General features: G+C 42.5%; 1 protein-coding gene across 1 annotated transcript in view; it reads left to right on the top strand.

The window, feature by feature from the left end:
- The window catches only part of NPEPPS (aminopeptidase puromycin sensitive), a 93564-nt gene that overhangs the window by 47570 nt on the left and 19712 nt on the right, over window positions 1-26282 (top strand). Inside the window, exons 5-15 of the mRNA XM_055130339.1 lie at window positions 1934-2041; window positions 3287-3487; window positions 3946-4042; window positions 4156-4189; window positions 5043-5157; window positions 11378-11542; window positions 12831-12935; window positions 13690-13750; window positions 16419-16528; window positions 20570-20633; window positions 23412-23551. Coding sequence (XP_054986314.1) covers window positions 1934-2041; window positions 3287-3487; window positions 3946-4042; window positions 4156-4189; window positions 5043-5157; window positions 11378-11542; window positions 12831-12935; window positions 13690-13750; window positions 16419-16528; window positions 20570-20633; window positions 23412-23551 — 1200 coding nt within the window. The remainder of the gene's footprint in view (window positions 1-1933; window positions 2042-3286; window positions 3488-3945; window positions 4043-4155; window positions 4190-5042; window positions 5158-11377; window positions 11543-12830; window positions 12936-13689; window positions 13751-16418; window positions 16529-20569; window positions 20634-23411; window positions 23552-26282) is intronic.

Raw genomic sequence — 26282 nt, 5'->3', positions numbered from 1 at the left:
TATTCCTGAAAATTAAAAAATTTCAGCCAATGTTCACTTTTCATGAACTTTCTCCATCAGATTTGGTGAACCCTGTTGGTGTTTAGATTCAGATCTTTCTTTAGGCCAATCTTATGTTAAGTTTTTGTTATGATTTCTCTTCTGATCTCTTCTTTGGGAACATTAGTTTTTGTGGTATATCCTTCAGATCCCTTTGGATTTGTCATTTGGGGGACGTGGCGGGGGGGAAACATATCCGGCAGTGCCCGGGGCTTATCCTGGCTCATTGCCCATGGGTCACGCCTGGTGATGCTCAGATGACTTATATACATTGCCAGGAGATTGAAACAGAGTTGACTGAGTGCAAGGCAAGCACCTTAACACCTGTACTAGAGTCCAAAATTTTTTTTGTTTTTACTTGGTGGGAAGATTTGGCCATGCCCAGTGGTGCTTAGAGTTACTCCTGGCTCTGTACTCAGGTATTTTTCTGTAAGAAAGAATGAAGTGGGTCCAGAGTGATAGTAATAGCATGTTGGGTATTTGTCTTGCACGCGGGCAACCTGGATTCAGTCCCCGGCATCCCATATAATCACCAGAGTACGGCCAAGAGTGATCCAGGAGTGATTCCTTGTGCACAGCCAGGAGTAACCTCTGAGCATGCTGGGTGTGGCCCAAAAACAAAACTGGAAAAAAGAAAGAATGAGGTCTCTGAGTTGGTCAAGTATTAACATGTGTAAGTTATGAGAAGATCATTAAAGATCTGGTTTGGGTTTGATTGATTTTTTGGGGGGTTTTGGCAGAGCCAGGAATCAAACTCAGCCCTCTTACTCAAGACATTGTTTTTACCACTGAGCCATATCTCTAATTTCACTGCCGCCCTCATTTTTTTGAGCCATACCTGACAGTGCTCAGAGCTTACTTCTGGCCATGTGCTCAGTAATCCCTCCTGTGGGGGATCAGCTGGGATTGGCAGCGTGCTAGTGAGTTCCTTATTCCCTGTATTATTATCTCACGAACTCTAAACAAAAGACTTATTTTGACTCGATAAAGCACCTGCCTTTATTCCTGTTGCTCCCATTCCAGAATAGAGTACATCAAAAATTCTGAAGACATTTTTTTGTTTTGTTTTGTCTTTTGCTTTTTGGGTCACACCTGGCAATGCACAGGGGTTAATCCTGGCCCTGCACTCAGGAATTACCCCTAGTGGTGCTCAGGGGACCATATGGGAATGGTGAAGCTGGGAATTGAACCCGGGTCAGCTGCGTGCAAGGCAAACGCCCTACCCGCTGTGCTATTGCTCCAGCCCCCTGAAGATATTTTTTAATTTGTACTAAAAGATAAAAACCAAAGAGTCAACCTATTTTATTTTTTATTTTCTGAGTCCTTTTGGGTATACTGCTGCTCTTTACTGAGATATATATATATATATATATATATATATATATATATATATATATATAATCAGTGTACTGTTGACATCATCAGTGAAACCACTTGGATTAAATTTGAAATTTTTTTATTAAAAACAAAATATGGGGCTGGTGAAATAGTACAGGAGCTTAAAGACTTGAAGGAGGCCAACCCCAGCTCAGTCCCTGGCACCATATATGTTCTCCAGTTCTCTGCTAGGAGTGACTCTTGAGCACAGAGCCAGGAATAAAGCCTTAAGCACTTCTGAATGTGAGCCCCCCCAAAGCCAAACAAAAATGTGGTTGCAAATCAGTGTAATAAAATAAACATGAATTGTTACTATCTGTAGCAGACCTAGGTCCTGCATAATTAGTGATAATAATTATACTAGTGGTAATAAGCCTTAGTGCCTAAACTGTTGCCTGGCATTGAGTAAAAGCAAATATTTGCACATGTGAATTATGAATGATAGAAAAGAAGCAGGTGGTAGTTACTTCATGAAATAGTCTGCTAGGCTGATATTTGTATTTCATATTTTCTCAAGGCTACTGATGCCCGGCGGGCTTTTCCTTGCTGGGATGAACCTGCTATCAAAGCAACTTTTGATATCTCGTTGGTTGTTCCTAAAGACAGAGTAGCTTTATCAAACATGGTATGTATGTGTTTGTAAGTATATTTAAATCTTGAATAAGCCTTCAGCAGAGTTACTGTTGTTTATTAGATGAAGTGGCATGAAAGCACCTAGCACAGTGCTTGAAACGTCATCATAGGAACACAAATAATAGTTTTTGTTATTTCCATTAGCCTCTTTATCATTTTTTCCCTTTTCCTCTCTTTTTCTTAATTGCCTTATTTGGAGAGTTTTACCCCTCACGGGGAAAAAAATGTTCCTTGTAAACTACATCAACCAGAATGTTTGCTACTGTTAATTTGGAAACCAAAATGAATTAGAAAAATATTACTCAAGAGAAAAAGGTACTTCCTTATTAAATGAAAAAATATATAGTCACTTAAGGAAATGTGCATACCAAGGGTTTGGGTCGATTATATTCTTGAAACAAATTCTCTTCCCTGGTTACACTGATTTCACTCATGAGAGAGGAACAAGTCTGCCCACTCAAAGGCGCTTTTTGGGGCTACTTAGTTTAAGATACCTCCAAGGTACAGCTTATGAGACCAACCTGTGGTATGTGGAGAAGACTCTTGTTCCTGGAAAATACTGAGCTTTTCGTCTCCTTTATTAGTGGAGAACAATTCCATGGATAGAATGCCATTTTCTTACTAAATAACACCGCAGAGGAGGCTATACGTTGAACTCAACTGATTTTTTACAGTTTAGTGTGACTGAATCTATCAGGTTTGTTCTTGATTAAATCTTCTTGGAAATAAATAGTAGAGAGAACATGAAGGATCTGAGCTTGAGTAGGAAGAGAAGGACGAAGTCCAAAGTTATAGAGGAGCTTTCTTTGAAAAATTTGCCAAGAGCCCCTCTTGGTACAGAATGCTTTAAATTGTAACTATATTTGGCCTTTATCAATAACGGAATAATTATGTCATCCTTATTTCACCTGAAAAGTGTTTCAGTTAACCAGAATATTTACTTAAAATATCCTAGTGCCTGGTATATAATAGGTATATAAGATATTTCTTCTTTTCTCAAAAAGTTATTGTTAACTTACCACCTTAGTCACCAGTGTTGTAGGATAAATGCTTTTATCTGTGCTATTCTTCCTACTCGAAAATATCTTGGCAGCATAAAAGCACTGGAAAATTGGGATGGATCAGCACTGCCAAGGGGGGACGAAGAGGCAATAAAGCCTACAGATTTTTTGCTAATGTTTTCTCTAAAGTATTTCTTGTAAATCTGTTTAAATTTTTCTTTTTCCTTTTTTTAAAGAATGTAATTGATCGGAAACCATACCCTGATGATGAAAATGTAGTGGAAGTGAAGTTTGCCCGCACACCTGTCATGTCTACGTATCTCGTGGCATTTGTTGTGGGTGAATATGACTTTGTAGAAACAAGGTCAAAAGATGGTGTGTGTGTTCGTGTTTACACCCCTGTTGGCAAAGCAGAGCAAGGGAAATTTGCGTTAGAGGTAAATGTACTTGAAGAGGATTGTTCCAACAGTCCATAACTCCAGGTTGGGGAATTTACATTTCTGATCAATTATTCATACATTTATTTATAACTTAAGCTGAAATGTGTTGTGCTACTTTGCTTTTATTTTTAAAAGAATTTCGAAGCTGCCAGCTATGGTATTGCATTAACATATTACAAGATAAATGATTAAGAAAATATTAGAGTGGGATTTATTTGTCCAGGGACTGGGTGGGAAAATATGTAATTCTATTTTTCATACCGAGCTATAAATTGATTTAATTTTGACCGACATATACAAAACCTGGGGCTAAGACTGTCTTTGAAGATGGGCTCCCCAGGGTTGGTTTCTAGTAACTTGAGATACTTTGACTTGCAACAGGATTCCTTTGTGGATTTCCGTATGAATCACGATAAAATATTTATCAGATGGTTCTTTTGTTTATACTTTTATAGGTTGCTGCTAAAACCCTGCCTTTTTATAAGGACTACTTCAATGTTCCTTATCCTCTACCTAAAATTGATCTCATTGCTATTGCAGACTTTGCAGCTGGTAAAGTAAATTTCATTTTATTGCTGAGTTTTTAAATAACTTTTTGAATTTTGTGATTTTGAGGAAGAAATATGTATATTATATCAATAAATGTCTATATTTATTTTATGAAGGTGCCATGGAGAACTGGGGCCTTGTTACTTATAGGTATGTTAATGATGTATTACCCTGCCTTATTTTTCCAATCACCGATTTCATAACAGCTTCACTCCTAATCACAGTTGAGTAACATCTGCTCTGTAACCTGCAGTCAATTTTCTTACCTCCCCCCTCCTCTGTGCGTGTCTCACGAATGCAGATGAACACCCTCTGGTGCTCCTATCTCAAAGGGAAAGATTCTCAGTGAGCATCTGGCATTAGTAGTATTTGGAGATATATTTTTGGCTGAGTTTCTCGTTTTGGTGCCTTCTCTTTCTCTAATCGTTTCTTACTGAACCCGGATTGGAGAACCTTTCGTGATTTAACACCTTCTAGCCAAGTTTTTACATGTCTGTCACCACAATGCAAACATGTGGGTTGTGTAATTTTTAAAGCATGGTTTGTAAACAAGTTTTTCTCGCCTCCTTTCGATCGCCTTCTTGGATGAGCTAAATTTTGGACAACCTGCTCAGTGTTCTCTTAGGGAGTCTGGAATGCATCTTTCTGTTTTGTGCAGCTCCACTTCTTTTAATGGAAAGACTGTCTTCTTTATGTAGCTAGTATAATAATCCCTAATCCCTCAAACCAAGTTTTTCTAAGATTTCACACGCTGTGTTCTCAACGAGCTGTTAATTAATTGTACCACATCTTTGATTTTCTGTTGCATTAAAAATTGTGTAAGCAGTCTTTATTCTTCCTGGAACTTTTTCTATCCTGTGCACTCGGAGAAAATGCTTTTTGGCATCTCTGAATCCTAACTTGGCCGTCTTATATACGTTGAATCTCCCTCCCCCACTTTTGCGTACCTGCTTTTATTATTATACTTTCATTATTTAAAAAAACCTTCTTTTTTTAAATACAGGGAGACTGCATTGCTTATTGATCCAAAAAACTCCTGTTCTTCATCCCGCCAGTGGGTTGCTCTGGTTGTGGGACATGAACTCGCCCATCAATGGTTTGGAAATCTTGTTACTATGGTATTTAATATTTTTAAGTGCTCAAATATATTTATCTCCATCCTGTTGCACATTGGTTTGGCTACATAGTATTTCAGGTTTGGCTGAAGCATTGTGCCAAAAATGAATTGAACGATAGACTATATTTTAAAAGTTTTACCTTGGGGCTGGAGAGATAGTAGAGGGGTTAGGGCAGTTGCTTTCTAATGTGACTGACCCACAATTTGATCTCTATGCACCTATGGTCCCTGGAGTCCTGCTGGCACGGACCCCTGAGCACAGAGCTAGAAGTAGCTCCTAAGTGTGCAAAAAGAAAGGATGTGTTTAAAAGTGTTTATCTGAGGCCAAAGAAATAACACAGCGGGGTTGGGCACTTGCCTTGCGTGCAGTGCACTTGTGTAAAATGAGTGGCATCCATATGGTCCTTTCAGCCCACCAGGAGTGATCCGTGAGTATAGAGCCAGGAGTCAGCCCCAAGTACTGTTGGGGTGAAGGAAGGGAAAGGGGGACTGGGGGGGTTGGGGGAGGGAGGGAGGGAGGGAATCAGTTACCATTGATCTGGAATTTGCCTGCAAACAAGGGAAATCACAGTACTCATTTGGATGACAAAATATTTAGAGATATTATGCAGTGTGTTTCCAGAATACTTAGAGTTTCTTGAGTCATATTTTGTAGTTCAGTAATGGAAGAGTACCTTACAAGGGGCAGGGCAGAGAGTTCAGAGGGTTGAAGCACTTGTTCTGCATGGGCCAGGCCCCAATTTTGACCCCCAGCACTGCATCCCTCCACCCTATCACCACTGGTGTGGTCCTGGTGGGCCCTGGCACTGCCAAACTAGGGCACCTGACTGTTTGACCAAGTTCACTGGGAGTGCATCCAAGTGATTCCATGGGAAAGACTCCCATCTGCACCATAAGCACTCCCCAAAAGGAAAAGAGAAAGTAAAAATGTTGACAAATAGGAAACTGATCTTTGAATAGGTTGAAATATTTTCAGGAGTCAGTTTTCTCTCCCCCTTTCCCTCTCCTCCTTCCCTATGCCTTCCCTGGCCCCCCTCAGTGGCACTCAGGGCGTACTCTTGGCTCTGTGTTCAGGGGTCACTTCTGGCATGGCTCAGGGGACCATGTGTGGTGCCTGGGAATGAACCCAGGTTGCCACATACAAGGCAGATGCCCCACGCATCTGCTGGACTGTCTTTCTGGCCCCACTTATTTTCATTTTTCTCAGTTATTAAGTTGAAAGCTGAAGCGATAGCACAGCAGGTAGGGCATTTGCCTTGTACACGGCTGACCTGGGTTCGATTCCTCCATCCCTCTTAGAGAGCCTGACAAGCTACAAGAGTATCCCACCCGCATGGCAGAGCCTAGCATTAAGCCTGTGGCGAATTCAATATGTCAAAAACAGTAACAATAAGTCTCACAATGGAGAAGTTACTGGTGCCCACTTGAGCAAATCTGATAGTGCTGCAGTGCTACATTGTTGAAATTTGATAGAAGTGAAACAAAGAAACTACAAGATTACCAAAGGGCTATGTAAATTTCTAGCTGTACCATTGAAATTATTATTATGACATTTGTGGTGAATCATCTTTGTCCTTTGGCCTTGATCTTTTCCTTGTACTTTAAATACTTTCTATGGTAGCCAGCTGTGTTTGAAATTTGGTTTACTAAGTGAGCTAGAAAATGCTTCTGTGAAGAACTAGAGATTCTGGAGTCAGCCTAATTTCCTGATGGCATTTTAGGTTACCAAAGAAGAGAACCTGACCTAGATGTTAGTTGAGTTCGTATCTGAGAAATAAGCAAGAGAAAAAGACATTTAAGAACTATTGCACGAGTATTTGAGAGATTTCATAAAGACAGCCTTGAAAGTAACTCCCCCCCTTTATTTTTTAAAGCTTTGAGTGTTTACAATTTTATTTTGGGGTAAGGAAAAAAATTTTTTATGATGTGGAATTAAGTATGCTAATTCACATGGACACTGAGGACCGGGGAGATGGCTCAGAGTGCTGGAACACATGCTTTGCAAATAGGAGACCTGTGTTTGACCCCTGCACTGCAAAGCCCCCTGGCCTCACCAGGAGTTGGCCCCTACACAACACTGGTTGTGGCCCCAAAACATATAACAGGCACTAGAGAGATAGTAAAGCAAGTAGGGTTCTTTTTCTTTCTTTTTCTTTTTTTCTTTCTGGGTCACACCCGGCGATGCTCAGGGGTTACTCCTGGCTCTGCACTCAGGAATCATCCCTGGCAGTGTTCAGGTCTGTTATTTTCAGAAATATAGCAAGTTTGTGGGGCTGGAGTTTGATCCAGTACAGTGGGCAGAATTTGATCCCCGGTACCCCATATGGCACCTCAAGTCTTCCTGGAGCACAGAGTCAGGAATAAACTCTGAGCACCGCTCAGTGGGGCCCCCCCAATTTTTTTTTTAATATGTAGTAGGTTTGCTGTTACTAAATAATTTTTTAGGGGTTGCTTCACTTTGCTCAAGATAATTGACTATCATATAGTGGTCTTTATTAACTTATTTTTTTTTCTGATTTTATTTTGAAATTTTTCTAAATAAAATAAAGCAGTATTTTTTAATAGGGGAAATACATGCATACATGCATTTAAATTTTGCTTTTAAGCATTTATTGGGTTTGAATAACAATTCTAGTTCTTAGATGTAGATGTTACTTGCTCCAGTAGCTGAAATTCAAAGACATAGAGATAACTTGGAGAATAACTTTTATCTTTCTACTAACTTATCTTCTCACTTACAACACTGGACCAGTAGTTGTTTTGTTGTGTTGTTTTTGGATTGCACCCAGCAGAGCTCCGGGTGTGTGGATCACTCTGAGTGGAACTCAGGGGAGTGTATGTGGTGCTGGGGACTGAGCCCAGGTCAGCCATATGCACGGGAAGCAAGGGCCTTCACCTGTACTCTCTTCCAGCCCCAGGCCTGAAGTTGTTCATTGCTTAATTTTAAGTATTTTATCTTTCTAGAATTGAAAAATGCTCTTTTGTTCTTTTTTGGTTACATGGGTCCTTCAGCACCTCTCTTGGATCCATACATTCCTTGCTTTCTTTTAGATAAGATCAAATCTATCTAGATTTCTTTATAGATAAGATCAAATCAGTTCTGGGGCTGGAGTGATAGTGCATTGGGGAGGGCACTTACCTTGCACATGGCCGATCCCAGGCATTCTGTATGGTTTCCCAGGCACTGCCAGGAATAATTCCTGAGTGCAGAGCCAGAAGTAACCCCTGAGCATTGCTGGGTGTGACCCAAAAAGCAAAAAAAAGCAAAAAAAAAGTTCTAATAATTAAAAAATTGTTTGATATATTTTAAAAGGTTGACATTTGGGGACATTAGGGGTTAAAACTTACGCCTTGAATGCCTCCAACCTGAGTTCCACCATATTGCCTCCTGAGGACCTCTGCTGTAGCCCTGGAGGTTTCAGGCCATCACCAGAGATAGCCCTGGTTGTCCCCAGCACCACAGGGACAGAGCCACATTGCACCCTTAGGCCCCAGCATTGAGGCACTGGCCTGGGAGGACTGGTGTCACTGGGTATAACCCCGGGCTCCCCAAAGTATTGTTTGGGGAAGCCAAGTTGGAGTATTTTGTATGTTTTTGTTTTTATTGGGGGGTGGCGGGGCAGGCACACACGGCAGTGCTCAGGGATCAGTACTCAGTACAGTGTTTCCAGTGCTCAGGAAACCATATGGGGTGCCAGGGATTGAACCCAAGTCAGTCACATGCAAGAGTCCTACTTACTGTACTATTTCTCCAGCCCCCCCTGAGATTTTGTTTGTTTTGTTAGGGGCCTCCTAGGCAGTGCTTGTGGGTGTGGCCCCATTCCCAGTAATACACTAAGAACCAGGCCGACCATACCCCAGTCTAATGCTCGGGCCCCACACGGGGCCCATGCAGGGAGAATGATGAAGCTGGGCCTTGGGCATGCAGGGTGTGTGCTGTGGATCTTTGAGTTGTTGCCCTGGGCCCCCTCCCTGCCAAAAAACATTTGAAAATTGGTGGTGGTTGTTTTGGAGGTTTTGGTTGTTTGGGGATTCCCCCTCCCCCCCCCCCCCCCCCCCCCCCGCCAACCCAGTGAAGAAAGAGTTTTATTGAATGAAATTTACTTAGATGTGAGGGAAGTGAAAGAGAGAACTCCAGAGTGGAAAAAAGGAACAAGCAAAGATACTATACACAGGCTTGGGAGGGCAAGTCAGAGTTAGTTTGTTTTAATGTTGACTTTGTTTTTAACCCCTTATATTCTTTGTTCACTCCACTATTTTTATTAATAGGTGATAAACCATTATTGACTTTCTATATGAATTTCACATGATACTATGTTAATAGTCAGCATCAGTGACTCCCCCCCCCCCCCAATCATCATGGAAACAGTTTGTAGTCATCCTTATTTGGTCCTGATAGCTTTCTGGTTTTTTCCCTTTATTTTAAGGGTCCTCTGCCAGGAACTGAACCCAGAGCCTCCCATATGCAAAGCAAATATTCTGTCCCTGAACTACTTCTCCAGCTGTATCTTGTTTGGTTTGGGGGCATTGTCCATCAGCGCTCAGGACCTACTCCTGGCTCTGTGCTCATGGATCATTCCGGTTGGGGCTTGGAGTACCATATGTAGTACCTGGGATTGAACCTAGGTCAGGTGCATACAAAGCAAACCTTACCTCCTATACTAGCTCTCCAGCCTCTTGTTTTATTTTTTAAGCAAAACCAAAGTTGTATGTAATCTTCTCTTCCTTCCTTCCTTCCTTCCTTCCTTCCTTCCTTCCTTCCTTCCTTCCTTCCTTCCTTCCTTCCTTCCTTCCTTCCTTCCTTCCTTCCTTCCTTCCTTTTTTTGGTTTTCTTTGTGTTTGCTTTGGGGCCACTCCCAGCAGTGCTTAGGGCTCACTTCTGGCTCTGCATTGAGTGAGGGTCACGCCTGGTGGGCTCAGGGGGACAGTGTGCAGGGAATCAAACCCAGGTCAGCCGTGTGTAAGGAAAATGCTCTACGTGCTATGCTATTGCACCAGCCCCTAAAATGGTTTCATTTAGAGAACTATGAAGTGGAGTGGCAGGGAGGTGGAGGGTGGGGAGATGTGTTTATTTAGAGAAATATTTAAGGGGACAGAGGGAACAGAGGCATATCCAGAGCAGTAAAAGCTGAGTCCACATGACTCGTATTGAGGTGTGGGCAACCCTCAAGATAGAGAATGAATATACTTGTGTTCTGTTTGTTTCTAAACACCAAATTATCTGTAACAGTACCTTTATCTACTCTCTTGAGCCAGGGAAAGGTAGGGAAGGGAGTAAGGTGCTCCCCTTGCACGCTTGACCTGACTTGATCCCTGGCACAATATAGGGTCCCCTAGCTCCTCGCAGAGTGAGCCCTGAGCACAGAGCTAGCGCCAGGAATAAGCCCTGAGCGCCACAAGGTATGACCCAAACAAACAAAAAAGCACTTATCCCCTCTCTTCCCTGTGTCTTTATTGCTTCCCCCTTCTCCCCTTCCTCCTGCTTTTCTACCGTGTTAAAAAAAGATAACTTGGCATAAGTTTCAAACTGTCCCTCAGGGGTCAGAAAAGATGTTCAGTGGGTAGGGTGCGTGCCTTATGCACAACTGACCACGGGTTCCATCTCCAGCACCCCATATGGGGTCTTGAGCCTGTCAGGAGTGATCCCTGAGTGCAGAGCCAGGAGTAATCCCTGAGCACTGCCAGGTGTGATCCTGACCGCCCCACACCCCTCAGTGTTCCTCAGACATAACGCTAGTAGCGCCAGTTGCTTTCTCTAATAGAGGTGTGGGTGGGAGTGGGAGGCACTGTTCTTTTTTTGTGGTAGAGGGAATCAGCCCCGGGCCTCACACAGGCAAGACAAATGCTTTCCCACTGGGCTGCATCCTGATGCCTCCTGGTGCTGGGAGGCTGGCTGGATGCTTGGGGCTCCCTCTCAGTGGTGCCTGGGTGACGTGGTGGTGCTGGGGATACAACAGGGCCCCTGTGGCTGAGCATGTGCTCCACCCACCTCCTTCAGTCACCACGCCTGGTCCTCAGTTGCCTTTAGAAACATGTACTTTAGGCATTTCTTTTGTTCAAGAGATGTGAGTTGTTTATGAAATGTTTTGGATTAAATTTTAAATTCTCGGGTTGGAAGTGAGGCCAAGTGTGGTGGAAGGCATCCCTGAGTTTTCAAATTGTGGAATAACTATTGCCTTTTCTTCTTTTTGTTTCCTGACATGTTGTTATCTTGTCTTCAGGAATGGTGGACTCATCTTTGGTTAAATGAAGGCTTTGCATCATGGATTGAATATCTGTGTGTAGACCATTGCTTCCCAGAGTATGATATCTGGACTCAGTTTGTTTCTGCCGACTACACCCGCGCCCAGGAGCTTGACGCCTTAGATAACAGCCATCCTATTGAGGTGAACAGTGCTCACCATTGACCTTTGATCTTGTTTTCAATGATATATGTCATGTGTTGTAGAAGTACATAGGACTCCGAGAAGAAGAATGTATGGATAACTTTACTGGATAGTTTTTATTTCCAGTTTGAAAATTTAACAAAATCAGTTCTCATTATGTTTAATAGTTTGGTGGAACAATACCTATTGGTCAGTATACTTAGTGAGGGAAGATTACAGTTCTATTTTTTCCCCAAAAAAATTCTGAACATACTCGTTTGTGGTTATTGTCTGGTTTTGTTTTTATTTTCTCTTAACTTTCCTTGTCCTTATATCATTTGGGTTTTTGTTAGTTTGCGGGGGGCCACACCCAACAGTGCTCAGAGGTTATTCCTGGCTCTTCACTCCAGGATCATTCCTGTCAGTGCTCCGGGGATCACACCTCGGTCACCCATGTGCAAGACAGGAGCCATACCTGTTCTGTTATCTCTCTGGCCCCTCATTTAATTTTTTAATTTTGTTTTGGGGGGTCATACCCAGTGGTGCTCTCAGAGTTTACTCCTCATTCTACATACACCCAGGGATCACTCCTGGCAGACCTGGGGAATCACATAGGGTGCTGGGGACCAGATAATGCTCAGCTCTGTGCAAAGATCTCCCCACTGCTGTACTGTTGCTCTCATTTCATTTTTATGTATATGTTTTGTCATCAAAGAGCTAGACTGGGGGCTGAAGTGATAGCACAGCAGATAGAGTGTTTGCCTTGCACTCGGTCAATCCGGGTTCAATTCCCAGCATCCCATGTGGTCTCCTGCGCACCGCCAGGAGTGATTCCTGAGTGCAGAGTCAGGAGTAACCCCTGAGTATTGCCGGGTGTGACCCAAAAAGAAAAAACAAAACAAAACAAAGAGCTAGACTTCTAGTCTACTGTGGTCTATTTAACCTCTACTTTACAAAATTGGAAATAGTTACAATTAGTGCAAGAAATTCAGTGTCTTTTTTTAATTTCTTGCTTTTTTGGGTCACACCTGGCTCATGCACTCAGGAATCACCACCACCTTCCAGACACCTCCATCGCAGTCAAATGTGGAACCCATAGCCTAAGATCTGAAGGGCATGTTATATATTCTAGATTTTTAGAATTAGTTTCTATCCTTCTTCTGAGACATATAATTTTATATTTTGAGTGAATGAGCTAAAGGCAGATAACTGTTTTACGAGTGAGATGGGTATTCTAGAGAGCTTTTTATGTAATTCAGTGTTCCAGTCTCTGCTTCCCTACATAATCATGAATTGCACTATCTGCCAGGTGAGTGTGGGGCATCCTTCTGAAGTGGATGAGATATTTGACGCCATATCATACAGCAAAGGTGCCTCTGTCATCCGAATGCTACACGACTACATTGGGGATAAGGTAAAAGCATGAAAAAATGATTTTATAAATCTATTTCTTTATAGTATAGAGTTTAATATGAGAAGAGGGTCTGATTTTATTTTATTTAGAGTAAGTTCCTATGAAATCTATGAAATTTTTCTAGAATCTAGACAACCTTGATTTCACTTTTCTTTTTTATTGATTATTTTGGTCTCTGATGAATGATGTCAGGAGGTAGATGAGAGACTGATATAAACTTAAAAGTGAAAATAGAAGGCAAAAAATTGTTACTTTTTGGATGGCGGGGGTATGGTGCCATACCTGGCTGTGCTTAGGGCTTACTCCTGACTCTGTGCTCAGAGGACTGTATGGGATGCTAGGGATCGAACCCAGGTCAGCCACATGCTAAGCAAGTGCCTTATATCTCTGGACACATGCTCAGCTACTATATCTCTGGCCCCTGGCCCCCCAAAATAAGCATTTTAAAACAAAAAAAAGAGGAGGTAAATGGTGTGTGTGTAGAAAGAGATTATTATTATTAACCCTGACATTATTTGTCTTTTTGGGTTTTTGGTATTTTGGAGGAAGGGTCACTCCTGGCAGAGAGCTGGGGCTCCCCTGGGAGTTCTTGGGGGACTGTGTATCTGCGTGTGTGCCTCTGCTCTTGCACACACAGTCTGCTCCTGCCCCTGAGTTGTCTCCCTGGCCTCAAGTTATGTTGGCTATTTAGTACCATACTATAAAAGCTGAGTTCTGACTCACAGATTTTAAAAGTTCTGTTTCCTCTCACTAGGACTTTAAGAAAGGAATGAATATGTATTTAACTAAGTTCCAGCAGAAGAATGCTGCCACAGGTAATCACTAGTTTTGTTTTGTGATTATGGGATAGAACCAGAGACCTCACAGGTGCAAGGCAAGCACTCCACTGGGCTTCCCGGGCACTGCCTCGGCTCATCTTTTCCAGCTTAGCTAGACATGGAGACTGTGCACCTGCAGAGTGGCCTCTCCAATAGGGTGGGCAAGTCTGATTGACTGGGAAGAGGAGTCATTTAAGTTCATTAGTTTCTATTAGAATGACAAAGAGCTATTTGATCCTGGGATCTTCCTGTTCTGGGGTGGGGAGGGATTGCTTTGCATGTCTGAAACCCTGGGTTCAGTCCCCCATCCAGCAATTTTGTGTTTAAGACATGCCACGGAGAACATGGCAAGCTACCAAGAGTTTTCCTGCCTGCCAGGGAGCGCCTGGCAGGCTCCCTGTGGTGTATTCATATGCCAAGTACAGTAACAATGATGGGTCTCATTCTCCTGACCCTGAGAGAACCTCTAATGCGGCACTGTTGGGAAGGACAAGTAAAGAGAGGCTGCTAAAATCTTAGGGCTAGGATGAATGGAGATGTTATTGGGCCCGCTCGAGCATGGGCCCAATCGAGGATCAATGGGATGATAGTGAGAGTGATAGGAGACACATGTAATCTTATCTTCCCTTGCCCACCATGTACATTTCCACTGTGGTCTATAAAATGGGGAGGCATTGTGTTCCTAAAGCTATTGGAATATAGGCAAGGTTTTTTTTTTGTTTGTTTTGTTTTTGTTTCTGAGCCACACCCATCCATGCTCAGGGATTGATCCTGACTGGCTAAGAGAACCAAAGAGAACCGTTTGTTTTGCTGGGAATTATACTTTACCTACTGTCTGCCCCAGAATATGCAAGTTTTGAGTCTTTGTCATGCACATAAAATATGTAAACAAAGAACTTTATACTTCCTAAATTGTAATGTAAATTGTAATATAAATGTAGTTGCCCAGGGAATCTATTTTTAAAATTCTAATTAAGTAGAGCTGGGGGGGAAGCCTGAGAGTCTGCATTTCTATTGTTTTATTTGTTTTTGGGCCACACCCTGCAGTGTTTGTGGCTCACTTCTGGCTGTCCCTGGGGGACCATATGTGGTGTTGGGGGTTGAACCTGGATCTGTCTCTCCAGGCAAGCAGAGAGGCAAGCATCCGGCCTGCTGGCCCTAGAGAGTCTGCATTTGTAGCCAATCAAGTAGCCAATGGTCCAGTAGCAACTGCTATCAGTTCCTGGACCATACTTTGAATAACGAGGCCCAACCCCATGTAATTGTTTTGGTTTGTTTTTTATTCCTTCTGAAAGGCAATTTAAATACATTTCAGTTACCATCCATCCCTTTACCCTCACCACAGGTTGGCACCCTCTGTCTGTCCTGCTGCTCTTTTCCTTGTGCCTTCCTGATCTCTGCAAGACTTGTGCAGTTGTCTGCTAATTAGCTGCTGCTTGCCTTTCTCCAGCTCCTTCCACAGTCTACCTAGGGTTATCATTCTAAAGTGATTTTCTATTTGGATCATCCTTTTGACCACTGGGTGCAGTCCAGGAACAAAACAAAAACAAAAAACCTTGACATGTCACATTCCCTTCGAAATAAGGTCTAGAAATGTAAATTGTAATCTTAAACTGTTCAGCCTCTGCTTCCTTTAATCTTAGCTCCTGTTGGTCCATTACGTGTGCCCTGTATGCTCAGTTTATTGAATATATTGCTATTGTTGGTATTTTCTGTCTTTATGCTTTTCTTTCAGTACATAGATGATCGTGTCTTCCTAGAAATGGCTTTCTTTCCCATTTGTCTAATCAACAACTCCCCTTAAAGCTGCAAGAAACAAGTCATTTCTTGTGGAGCCTTTATTCTCTCTGTATTTTTCTCTAAGTGCTTTCCCTTGGTCCGTGGCCCAGTTTAGTATCTATCACATTATATTGCTATATGTATTACCCTGCCACTAATGCTGTTTGACCCTATGAATTTTCCTTCAGCCTGTTCAGCATTAAGTATTTATTAGCCTTTGTTGACTGAGTGTTATAGCGTTAGGTTTGTGAATGATTGCTCTGTAGCAATTTTGAATTTTTTTTTCCTTTTTCTTTTTGTTGTTGGGCCATGCTGGCTGTGCTCAGGGATCCCCTGTGGCGGGCTGGGGACCAAATCCCAGTCAGTGTGTACGGGGCAAGTGCCCTTCCCGCTGCACTGTCTCTGGCCCCTCTGTTGGTTCTTGTTTGGACTTTTGTCTTTTGTTTGTTTCAATTTTTAGGGTTTTGTTTTGTTTTTTAAATTAATTGCAACAATCAAGAACAGCTTAGAGAACAAAATAAGTTTTTGTGAGTATACTTAATAGAGGTATGGGCCTGACAATATTAATTTAACCCACTGAGCCCAAAGGACCAAAACATCAGTTAGCAGCACAGTGTCAAGAGTAATATAAACTTTTTATTTTCTTTTTGGGTCACACCTGGTGATGCTCAGGGGTTACTCCTGGCTCTGCGCTCAGGAATTACCCCTGGCAGTGCTTGGGGGACCATCTGGGATGCTGGGATTTGAACTTGAGTCGGCCGCGTGCAAGGCAAACGCCCTACCCGCTGTGCTATCGCTCCAGCCCCTAGAGTTATATAAAACTTCTAGTTTGTTTAGAGAAATAAAGATGTAGACATTTTAGCTTTTTGTTGTATTTATCTTCTAGAGGATCTCTGGGAAAGCTTAGAAAATGCTAGTGGTAAACCAATAGCAGCCGTGATGAATACCTGGACGAAGCAAATGGGCTTCCCCCTCATTTATGTGGAAGCGGAACAGGTAAGCTGATTCTTCAGAAGGCCATCCATTTGCTCTGCTTTTTAAATTTGCTTTTCTATATCTAAGTATCTTAAACCTTTTTCTGTTCTCAGTGCTTCAGTATCTGTATTAATATCTCTGTGATAAACGGTGTGCACGGTGTGCCCCACCATTGTTAAAGCTACACATTCTTACTGTAGAAAACAAAATGTTGCCTTTTTTTTTTTTTCTTTTGGAGTTCATACCTGGTGATGCACAGGGCTTACTCCTGACTCTGCACTCAGGAATTACTCCTGGCGGTGCTCAGGGGACCATATGGGATGCTGGGAATCGAACCCAGGTGGGCTGCATGCAAGGCAAACGCCTTACCCGCTGTGCTATCACTCCAGCCCCAAAATGTTGCCTATTTTTTACTTTCTCCAAGGAAAACACTAAATTTGTTGGTATAATTCTAAAACCACTAAGTAAGGCCCAGAGTGGTAGCACAGCAGATAATGGGCTTGCCCTGCAGGCAGCCCACTTGTTTTGCTCCCCAGCTTCCCATGTGGTCCCCTGAGCCCCTCTGGGAGTCAGCCCAGACCATGACTGAGTTTGACCAAAACAGACAGACAAAAGAACCCACTGAATTGAGATTTATTCCAGGAATGTAAACTTGATTAAACATTTTAAAAGTAATCAGGGACCAGGGAGATGACCCAAAGGACTGGAGCACATGCTTTGCATGTATAGAAGCCCCAGATTTGATCCCCAGCACTTCACAGTTGACATCCTGAACACTGCTGGGAGTGACCCCTGCCCCTGCCCCTGCCACAAGCACTGAGTCAGGACCAATAAGAGCCAGAGCCCTAAGCACTACTGACTATGGCCGAAAAAGCCAAACCAAAGAAAAGCAATCAGTATGGTGATTCATAATCAATACATCACAATCAGGTGGTGTTGTTTGGTGATGGTAATGGTGTGGGGGTGGGGGGGGTTGTCTGTGGGGGTGTGGGTGTGTGTATGTCTGTGTGTGCATGCGCGCATTATTCTGGCTCTGAGTTTAGGGCTGCTTGTGGTGGGACCATATGCTTGTAATGCAGGGATCAAACTTGGGTTGGCTGTGTGCAAGGCAAAAGCGCCCTGCCTGCTGTACTGTCTCTGGTCCCCAGAGTCAAATTGGAGGAACCACAGAATTGCCTCAGAAGTGGAAAAAGCATTTGGAAAAATTCAACATCTATTTTTAAAAAACATTTTGTTGGGGCTGGAGCAATAGCACAGTGGGTAAGGTGTTTGCCTTGCATATGGCCGACCCGGGTTCAATTCCCAGCATCCCATATGGTCCCCGAGCACCGCCAGGGGTAATTCCTGAGTGCATGAGCCAGGAGTAACCCCTGTGCAATGCTGGGTGTGACCCAAAGAGAAAGGAAAAAAAAGAACATCTTGTTGTTGTTATGGTTTGGTTCAGACCATCTCTAGTAGTGCTCAGAAGTTACTCCTAGAGGTACTCAGGAGGCCAGGCTTTGATCCTGGGCCTCCCACATGCAAAACAGTATCTCCAGCCTACTGAACTCTCTGGCCTCAGTATTATTCTTCAGAGCTAATGTTTAATGTTGGATGGGTGACACCGATTTGGATTACAACTTTTGTACTTTTCGTGTGAGAAGTTTTTTTTTTTGTTTGTTTGTTTTTTTGGCTTTTTTTTGGGTCACACCTGGCAATGCACAGGGGCCACTCCTGGCTCTGCACTCAGGAATTACCCCTGGCGGTGCTCAGGGGACCATATGGGATGCTGGGAATCGATCCCAGGTCGGCCGCATGCAAGGCAAACGCCCTACCTGCTGTGCTATCTCTCCAGCCCCCACGTGTGAGAAGTTTTGCCCTCATTAGTTCATTAGTAGTCCTTTGGTTGACACCGTACCTAACCGTGCTTATTGAGCCGTGCAGTGCTGGTTATTGACCCTGCGGCTTCCTCCTGCAAAGCATATGCTCCACCCCATTGAACTGTGTCCTTAACCTGGCGTTAGCAGGTTTCTCACATGAAGGTAACCATTGCTTCCTTCCTTCCAAACACTAAAAAATGTTTTTCAGTTTTTTATTCTGTTCCTTACAGTCAGTTTATACTGGACTCAGTTGGCAAATTGGATTATGTTATTTTAGTAACAGAATACAATTATGTTATGTTGTGGGGGTAAGGTGCCGCCAGCAGATCAACCTGTACCTGCAGGGCAAGAGTTTCAGCAGCCTAATGGTGCCTTCAGACTTCCTGATACCCCAAAATTGCCGCTGTGACTTTGGCCAGACCCCAACCACTTGGGGCCAAGTTTACCAAGAAATTAAACGACCAAAATTCAAGTATGTGGGAGTCACAGCCACAAACCACCTCTGGCTCAGCTATACAAGTCCATTTATTAGCCTTATTTCAGAGACCATAAGTCTCGAAAGAGATCATAAGTCGCAGTTAGGGCAGGTGGCTTGGCATGATGTGGGTGAGTGGGTGCACCCTGCAGGGCATATGCCAATAGTTTTTGTTAGCACAGTGAGTAAGATGTTTGTTTGCCTACCACGCGGCCGACCAGGGATTCGATTCCTCTGTCCGTCTATGAGCCCGGCAAGCTACCGAGAGTATCCCGCCCGCACGGCAGAGCCTGGCAAGCTTCCCGTGGGGTATTCGATATGCCAAAAACAGTAACAAGAAGTCTCACAATGCAGACGTTATTGGTGCCCACTCAAGCAAATCGATGAACAACAGGAAAACAGTGCTACAACAGTAACAGTGCTATTTTAAATATTCTGGGCATATCTCTTTTTTTTTTTTTTTTTTTTGCTTTTTGGGTCACACCTGGCGATGCACAGGGGTTACTCCTGGCTCTGCACTCAGGAATTACCCCTGGCCGTGCTCAGGGGACCATATGGGATGCTGGGATTTGAACCCGGGTCGGCCGCGTGCAAGGCAAACGCCCTACCCGCTGTGCTATCTCTCCAGCCCCAGGGCATATCTCTTTTTAAAAAAAAAATTGTTTTTGGTTTGGGGTTTTGCTTTTGGGGTTTTGGCTTTATGGGGTTTTGCCCCATACCTGAGGCCTACTCTATAATTTTGTTGATAACGTGTAGTAATTTTGCTCGGAGTCTGAGGGCTAATGTGATAGCATAGCAGGTAGGGCATCTGCCTTGTACACAGCAGACCCTGGTTTGATCCCTGGCCTCCCAGATAGTCCCCTACGCCCCACCGGGAGTGATCCCAGAGCACAGAGCCAGGAGTAGGTCCTGAGCACTGCTGTTGTGACCCCCAATATTAATATTAGTTTTTATATATTAATATATATATTAACACTGTTTGGGGGAACTATGTTCGAGATTGAACCTGGGCCTCCTGCATGTACCATTTCTCACCCAACTACTGAGCAGTCTCCCCAGGCCCTGCCCTCCTCTTTTCCTATGATTTGTGCCCCACTCTTTTGGTGTTTCATTGCAAATCTCATCCTTAAAAGCCAGGTGTGTTTCTCTTTCATATTTACCGATTGCTGAATGTTGAATGCCAAGGTAATGGTGCTACTTTCTGGAAATAGAAAAGAATTCAAGACTTGACCTCCATCCCTCACCCCTTTCCCCCAACCGAAAGACAGTACATGAGAAAGGCACTTACCTTGCTTGTGGCTAACCCCTGGACATCCCCAGGAGCAACTCCTGAGCACCAAAAACAGTTTCCTTCTAGAAAGATTAAAATAATTTGTGGTAGTAGTATTTTTTTGTTACGTATCCTTTGAAATTAATGATATTTTAAAATTTTCATTGAGATTCATGTCTTTTAGGGGCTATATTTTGTAGCTCTAGCCCCGGTATTACAGTTCCAGCCTCAGGAACTTGAACTTTCATTTAAATTATTGTTATTTTGAGGCCTAAATGATAGTGACCTTTCTTGCATTCTTACGCATTTTTGCATAATGGTATTTATATTCAAAAAAATTTGTAGATTCACCATTTGCTTCGTCACAGAAATGTTGTGCCTTCTTTCCCACCCCTCAGCCTCGACCCTCCCCCCTTAAAAAATGTTACTGCTACTCTAGCTTTTGTTTTGCTTCTTAGGTGGAAGACGATCGGTTATTGAGGTTGTCCCAGAAGAAGTTCTGTGCCAGTGGACCATATACAGGTAAGCAAAGAGCTCAAAGTGGGAGCGTGTCGGTGATTTAGGCTACCATACCTGAGGTGTTCCAACTCATAGGAAACAATGACCCACTTAAAAATGTTTATAATAGAATTAAATAAAAGTAAGTAAATGATAATAGAATTAAAACCAAGTGTAGAAAATTATGAGGAGATTTATAGTATTTTTAGTGTCAGAATCTTAGAGTTTTAAAACTTTTTGTATTTCTGCATATTGTTGTAAACTAATGAACAAAGAAAGATCAGAACTCCCAAGAAGTGATCTGCCTACTTAATCCTGAGGGAAGAAAAGTTGTTATGTTTTATGTAAGTGACTTTTTAAAAAAACCTTACACATTGTAAGTATAGAAAGTTCAGTGATTTTAAGTGCCAGTCATTTGCTGTCTTCCATAAGTGACCCACCCCTTTTTCATATTCTCAGCAACCCTATTTGTATATCACTATATCACTTTATCATTGCCATCCCTTTGTTCATCGATTTACTCGAGTGGGCATCGGTAACATCTCTATTCCTCCAGCCCTGAGATTTTAGCAGCCTCTCCTTACTCGTCTTTCCCAACGATTGGACGCTCTTTCAGGGTCAGGGGAATGAGACCTATCGTTACTGTTTTTGTCATATTGAATACGCCACGGGTTGCTTGTCAGGCTCTGCCCTTGCGGACAGGATACTCTCGGTAGCTTGCCAGGCTCTCCGAGAGGTTTGTGTGTGTAGGTATATATATACCTAGAGTAATATATATATATGTATTACTATTTATAGAGAGAGTAATATATATGTATATATATTACTCTGTGATTTGTTGCCTACTGTCTGAACTCCATCAGATATTGTGTGGTAATTATGGAAAATGGGTAGGAAGTCTTATAATGTGTCTCACCTGCCCACCTTTGTGTAGCTAGTTTTATTTACATTTTACAAATGAGGAGCTGAGATTAGTTAAATTGCCTAAGACCACCTTTCTAATAAGTGAAAGACTTAGGAATTCAAGTAAAAGAGTTGTATTTTGAAATCCTCAGCTTTGCTTTATTTATTAGATATTTTTACATGTCATCAGACTCGTTGTTGTTGTTGTTGTTGTTGTTGTTGTTGTTGTTGTTTGAGCCAGACCTAGTGGTGCTCAGGGCTTACTCCTGACAGTGCTCAGGGGAACATGTGGGATGCCAAGGATTGAACACAGGTTAGCCACATGCACAGCAAGTGCCAGACCCACAGTACTGTCTCTCTGGCCCATCATCAGACTCTTTTAAGTATTAGTTGAAAGAGTATTTCAACTAATACTTAGAAAATTAAATACTTAATATAGAAAATTAAATACTTAATTTTCTAAGTATTACCAGAAAATTAAATATTAGTTGGAAAAAACATAAAGTCTCTTTCTGCGCTTTTTTTTAAAACAGTAGCCCAAGGGCTGGAGCTATAGTACAGTGGGTAGGGCATTTACTTTGCACATGGCCGGCCTGGTCCAATTCCTGGTATCCCATATTGCCTCCCAAGCACCACTAGAAGTAATTCCTGAGTGCAGAGCCAGGAGTAACCTTTGAGCATTGCTGGATGTAATCCAAAAAGAAAATAAATAAATAAATAAATAAATAATGAAATAATGAAATAAAATAATAAAACACTAGTCCTCAAAGAGGAAGATACATACAGAAGCCGAGGAGTAGGCGCACAGCTAGGAGTAAGCCCTGAGCACTTGCTGATGTGGTGCAAAAAAAAAAAAAAACCACAGAAAATGAGAGAGTGGTGTGGGGGAGAGAGGGAGGGAGGGACGGAGGAGAGGAGAGAGATACTACTTTGGGGGCCAGGGACATAAGGCCTTGTATGTTGCTGACCCTGATTCGATCTCCAACATCCCATACGGTTCCCTCAGCACCCCTAGGTGGTGTCGCCTCCACCAGCACCGCCAGCACTACCTGCACCCCTTTCCACTCCTGTCTCCCCACAAAAAAAAAAAAAGGTTTTGATTATTGAGACAGCTTAAGGGCCTGTTCTCGTCCTTGGTATCACGTAGTCCCTTGAGCACCAGAGTCTTCCAACCTTAAACTTCTTAGCACGTAGGTTATTCAGTATGTCTGACAGGTCAGATGAGAGGTTAATTGTACAGGCAGGTCCCCAAAAGTCACAGTTAACCTTTTCTGCTTCATACCTATAATCTGCTCTATAGGATTGACAGGTTTAACTGTTAAAAATAGCACCGAGAATTACCTGGTTGGTGACTCTCTTTTGCTTAGCATCTTAATGCGAAGTGAGTTTTGCTTTCTGATAGCTAAGAGAATATATGTATTACCCTACAAAAGCTTTGACATCTAAGAAATGATTTCTCAGTTCCCAGAACTGTTAGATCCTATCTATCACAGTAATAAAAATAGTGCTTTGGCAGTGTATATACCAGTTAATAACTGCACCTTAGAATCTGTTTTTAAATACCTTGTGAGAACTTTCATCTACTTGAGGTGAATTTTAAGTAAAACCATTGCTGAGTCTGTTGCTCTGAAAAGGGAAAAAAATCATTAATCGTTGTATTAGTTTCTACATGTGAGTAAACTCTTACTATGTGGTTTTGTTGATAAATACCTTCTATCTACCCTGATTATTCAGCTTATCTGAAAGAAAGAGCAGCCATTGAAAATAAGCTCTTGGCTTCACACTTAGACCCAGAGTTGTGTATAGACGGTTACGGGTCCTTCTTTCCACCTAAGCTTCCGTTTCTTCAACTGAGATATTATTTCCAAGTTTTTCTTTCTTGCTCTTCTCTTGCTTAAGGAGAAGACTGTCCCCAGTGGATGGTTCCCATCACAATCTCTACAAGTGAAGATCCCAGCCAGGCCAAACTGAAAGTTCTAATGGACAAGCCGGAGATGACTGTGATTTTAAAAAATGTCAAACCAGACCAGTGGGTGAAGGTGAGTCCAGAAAGCTTACCTAAGCTGAATCATTTCTCTCACTTTCTCTATGTATTTTATGGCTGGCTTTAGAATTTATCGTTTGAGTTTGAAATTTAATGTTGTATACATCTTTCCCTTGTGTTAGGATAGGAGTCATAAATAAGCAGATAAGGGATACATTCTCAGTAACTAAAGCATTTGTAGTCTTGAGCTTCAAACTGCTCTGTCACCCTAATGACATGCTAATGCTGATGTGTACATCTATAATCAAGGGGGATCAGACATATAATAATTGGTTTGTATCACTGAGATGGCACATTCCTTTAGCTGGTACTTAAAACCATTTCACAAAAAAAATAGCAACTGGTAAATCTGGTTTTGGATTTGTTGTTGTTGTTTTTGTTTGTTTTGGGTCATACTCAGTGATGCTCAGGGGTTACTCCTGGTGGTGCTCAGGGGACTGTAAGGGATACCAGGGATCAAACCTGGGTTAACCACATACAAGGCAAATACCCTACTTGCTGTCCTATCCCTCAGACCCCACAGCTGGTAAATCTTAATCATTATTCTGTACTTTGTAACCAGTGTTAAAAATACAAGTATTTAGGCACATATGCTGCCTGAGCCCATGTGCTGCTTGTGCCCACGTGGCCAAGCACATGCGGTACCCGAGCACATGTGTCGCCCGCATCTCCCCTCTTGAGATGTGTACTTTCATTCTTTCGTGTCTAGTGCTAGGATGTGTGTAGAGCTCTCTCCACCCTTGGAGAAGCCCGAGTTCTCTCTTGAGCGCGTTACTCTTACTATTCTCTCTCCCACTTATCCCTTCCTCCTTCCCTCAAAAAGCCTCCTAATAAAATCTGTTTACTTAAAAAAAAAAGTATTCACTAGCTTTTTTTTTCCCAATTATACATTCTTAATAGAAATTTTACATTGCTTCAGACTTTTGGGCTTTTCTGGGGAGAAAAAAAAAAGCCATTCCTTCCCCATTTTAATTTTTAAATATATATTTTCAATATACTTAGGAGGCCAGAGAAGTAGTACAAGGGGTAAGGTGTTTGCTTACATGCAGCCAGTGCCAGTTTGATCCCCAGCACTACATATGGTCCCCCAAGAAGAGTTGTGGCCCCCAAAAACGAAGTAAATAAATTAATTTTAAATACACATACACACGCGCACATGCGCGCGCGCGCGCGCGCACACACACACACACACACACCACAAACACACTTGTTTTGGGCTTCGGGCCACACTCAGAGGGAGTGAGGGCAGGTGAGGGATGGAGAGTGTGGTGGAGAATGTTTTTCCAGTCGTACTGAGTTCTTGGGTTTCACCCCGCATGTTGCCAGGAATCAAATCCAAGACTTCCCACATACCAAATAAGCAGTCTGGTTCTCTGAGCCATCTCCCTGGCCCCTGTTTAGTTTAATCTTATATTACCATCAGAAATGACAGTCTGAAAGCTTATTCAGTTATATGGAAACATCCTTATCAATGGGAAAAAAGTTTTGTGTATACTATAGTTGTTATAAAGTCAAGGTATTATACCTAAAGTTAAAAGATTAGAAAAATTGGGGCTGGAGCGATAGCACAGCGGGTAGGGCGTTTGCCTTGCACGCGGCCGACCCGGGTTCGAATCCCAGCATCCCATATGGTCCCCTGAGCACGGCCAGGGGTGATTCCTGAGTGCAGAGCCAGGAGTAACCCCTGTGCATCGCCAGGTGTGACCCAAAAAAAAAGCAAAAAAAAAAAAAAAAAGATTAGAAAAATTAAAAATTTTATTTAAATGATGTGATTTGTAAGTACATACTAACTGTGTATATGCATTTATCAGAATATTTATATAACTATTTTTTTTTTACTATTGGTAAATATACCCATAAAGGATAATGATGATGATTACTTCACTTTAAAAACCATATGAGAGGTTGGAGCGATAGCACAGCGGGTAGGGCGTTTGTTTGCCTTGCACGCGGCCGACCCGGGTTCGATTCCCAGCATCCCATATGGTCCCCCGAGCACCGCCAGGAGTAGTTCCTGAGTGCAGAGCCAGGAGTGACCCCTGTGCATCACCAGGTGTGACCCAAAAAACCAACACACACACACACACAAAATATATATATATATATATATATGAAAAAAATTCAGGGCGCCTGAGAGATAGTACAGGAAGTCAGATGCTTACTTATCTTGAATGCAGCTGCAGCAGCTGCGACCCCAGTTCATTCCCAGCACCACATATGGTCCGCAGAGCACCACTAGGTATGACCCCTTCAAAAAAAAAAAACAAAACCAAATGTTAAGACCGTGTAATTCACCAAAATCTAGGGCCTTAAAGATGTTATTTTTGTTCAGTGTAATAGATAATGATTATAAAGTTTTCCTCATGGATGACTCTACTCTCCAGTCCACTAAGATTTGAAATAAAATTTAGGGCTGCTGAAATAGCTCTGCAGACGAGGCATATGCTTTATATTCAGGGGGCCTAGGTTAGATTCCCCAACATCTGATGGTCCCCTGAATGCTGCCAGAAAAGACCCCGGAGCACCAAGCTGGGCGTAGTCCCTGAGTACCACCTAGTGTTGTGATTTAAAGTCCAAAATAAATAACTTACATAATTTTCTCCTGTTACCCCTCACTTTTTTCTCTTACAAACTCTATGCCAAGTTTCTGATTGTTGTTGTTGTTGTTTTTAATTTTTGAGTTACACCCAGTGGTGCTCAGGGGTCACTCTGGCAGTCACATTTGG

Source organism: Sorex araneus, chromosome 3, assembly GCF_027595985.1.
Source record: "Sorex araneus isolate mSorAra2 chromosome 3, mSorAra2.pri, whole genome shotgun sequence".
Classification (NCBI taxonomy): Eukaryota; Metazoa; Chordata; class Mammalia; order Eulipotyphla; family Soricidae; genus Sorex; species Sorex araneus.
This window is presented reverse-complemented; position numbering and strand designations above follow the sequence as displayed.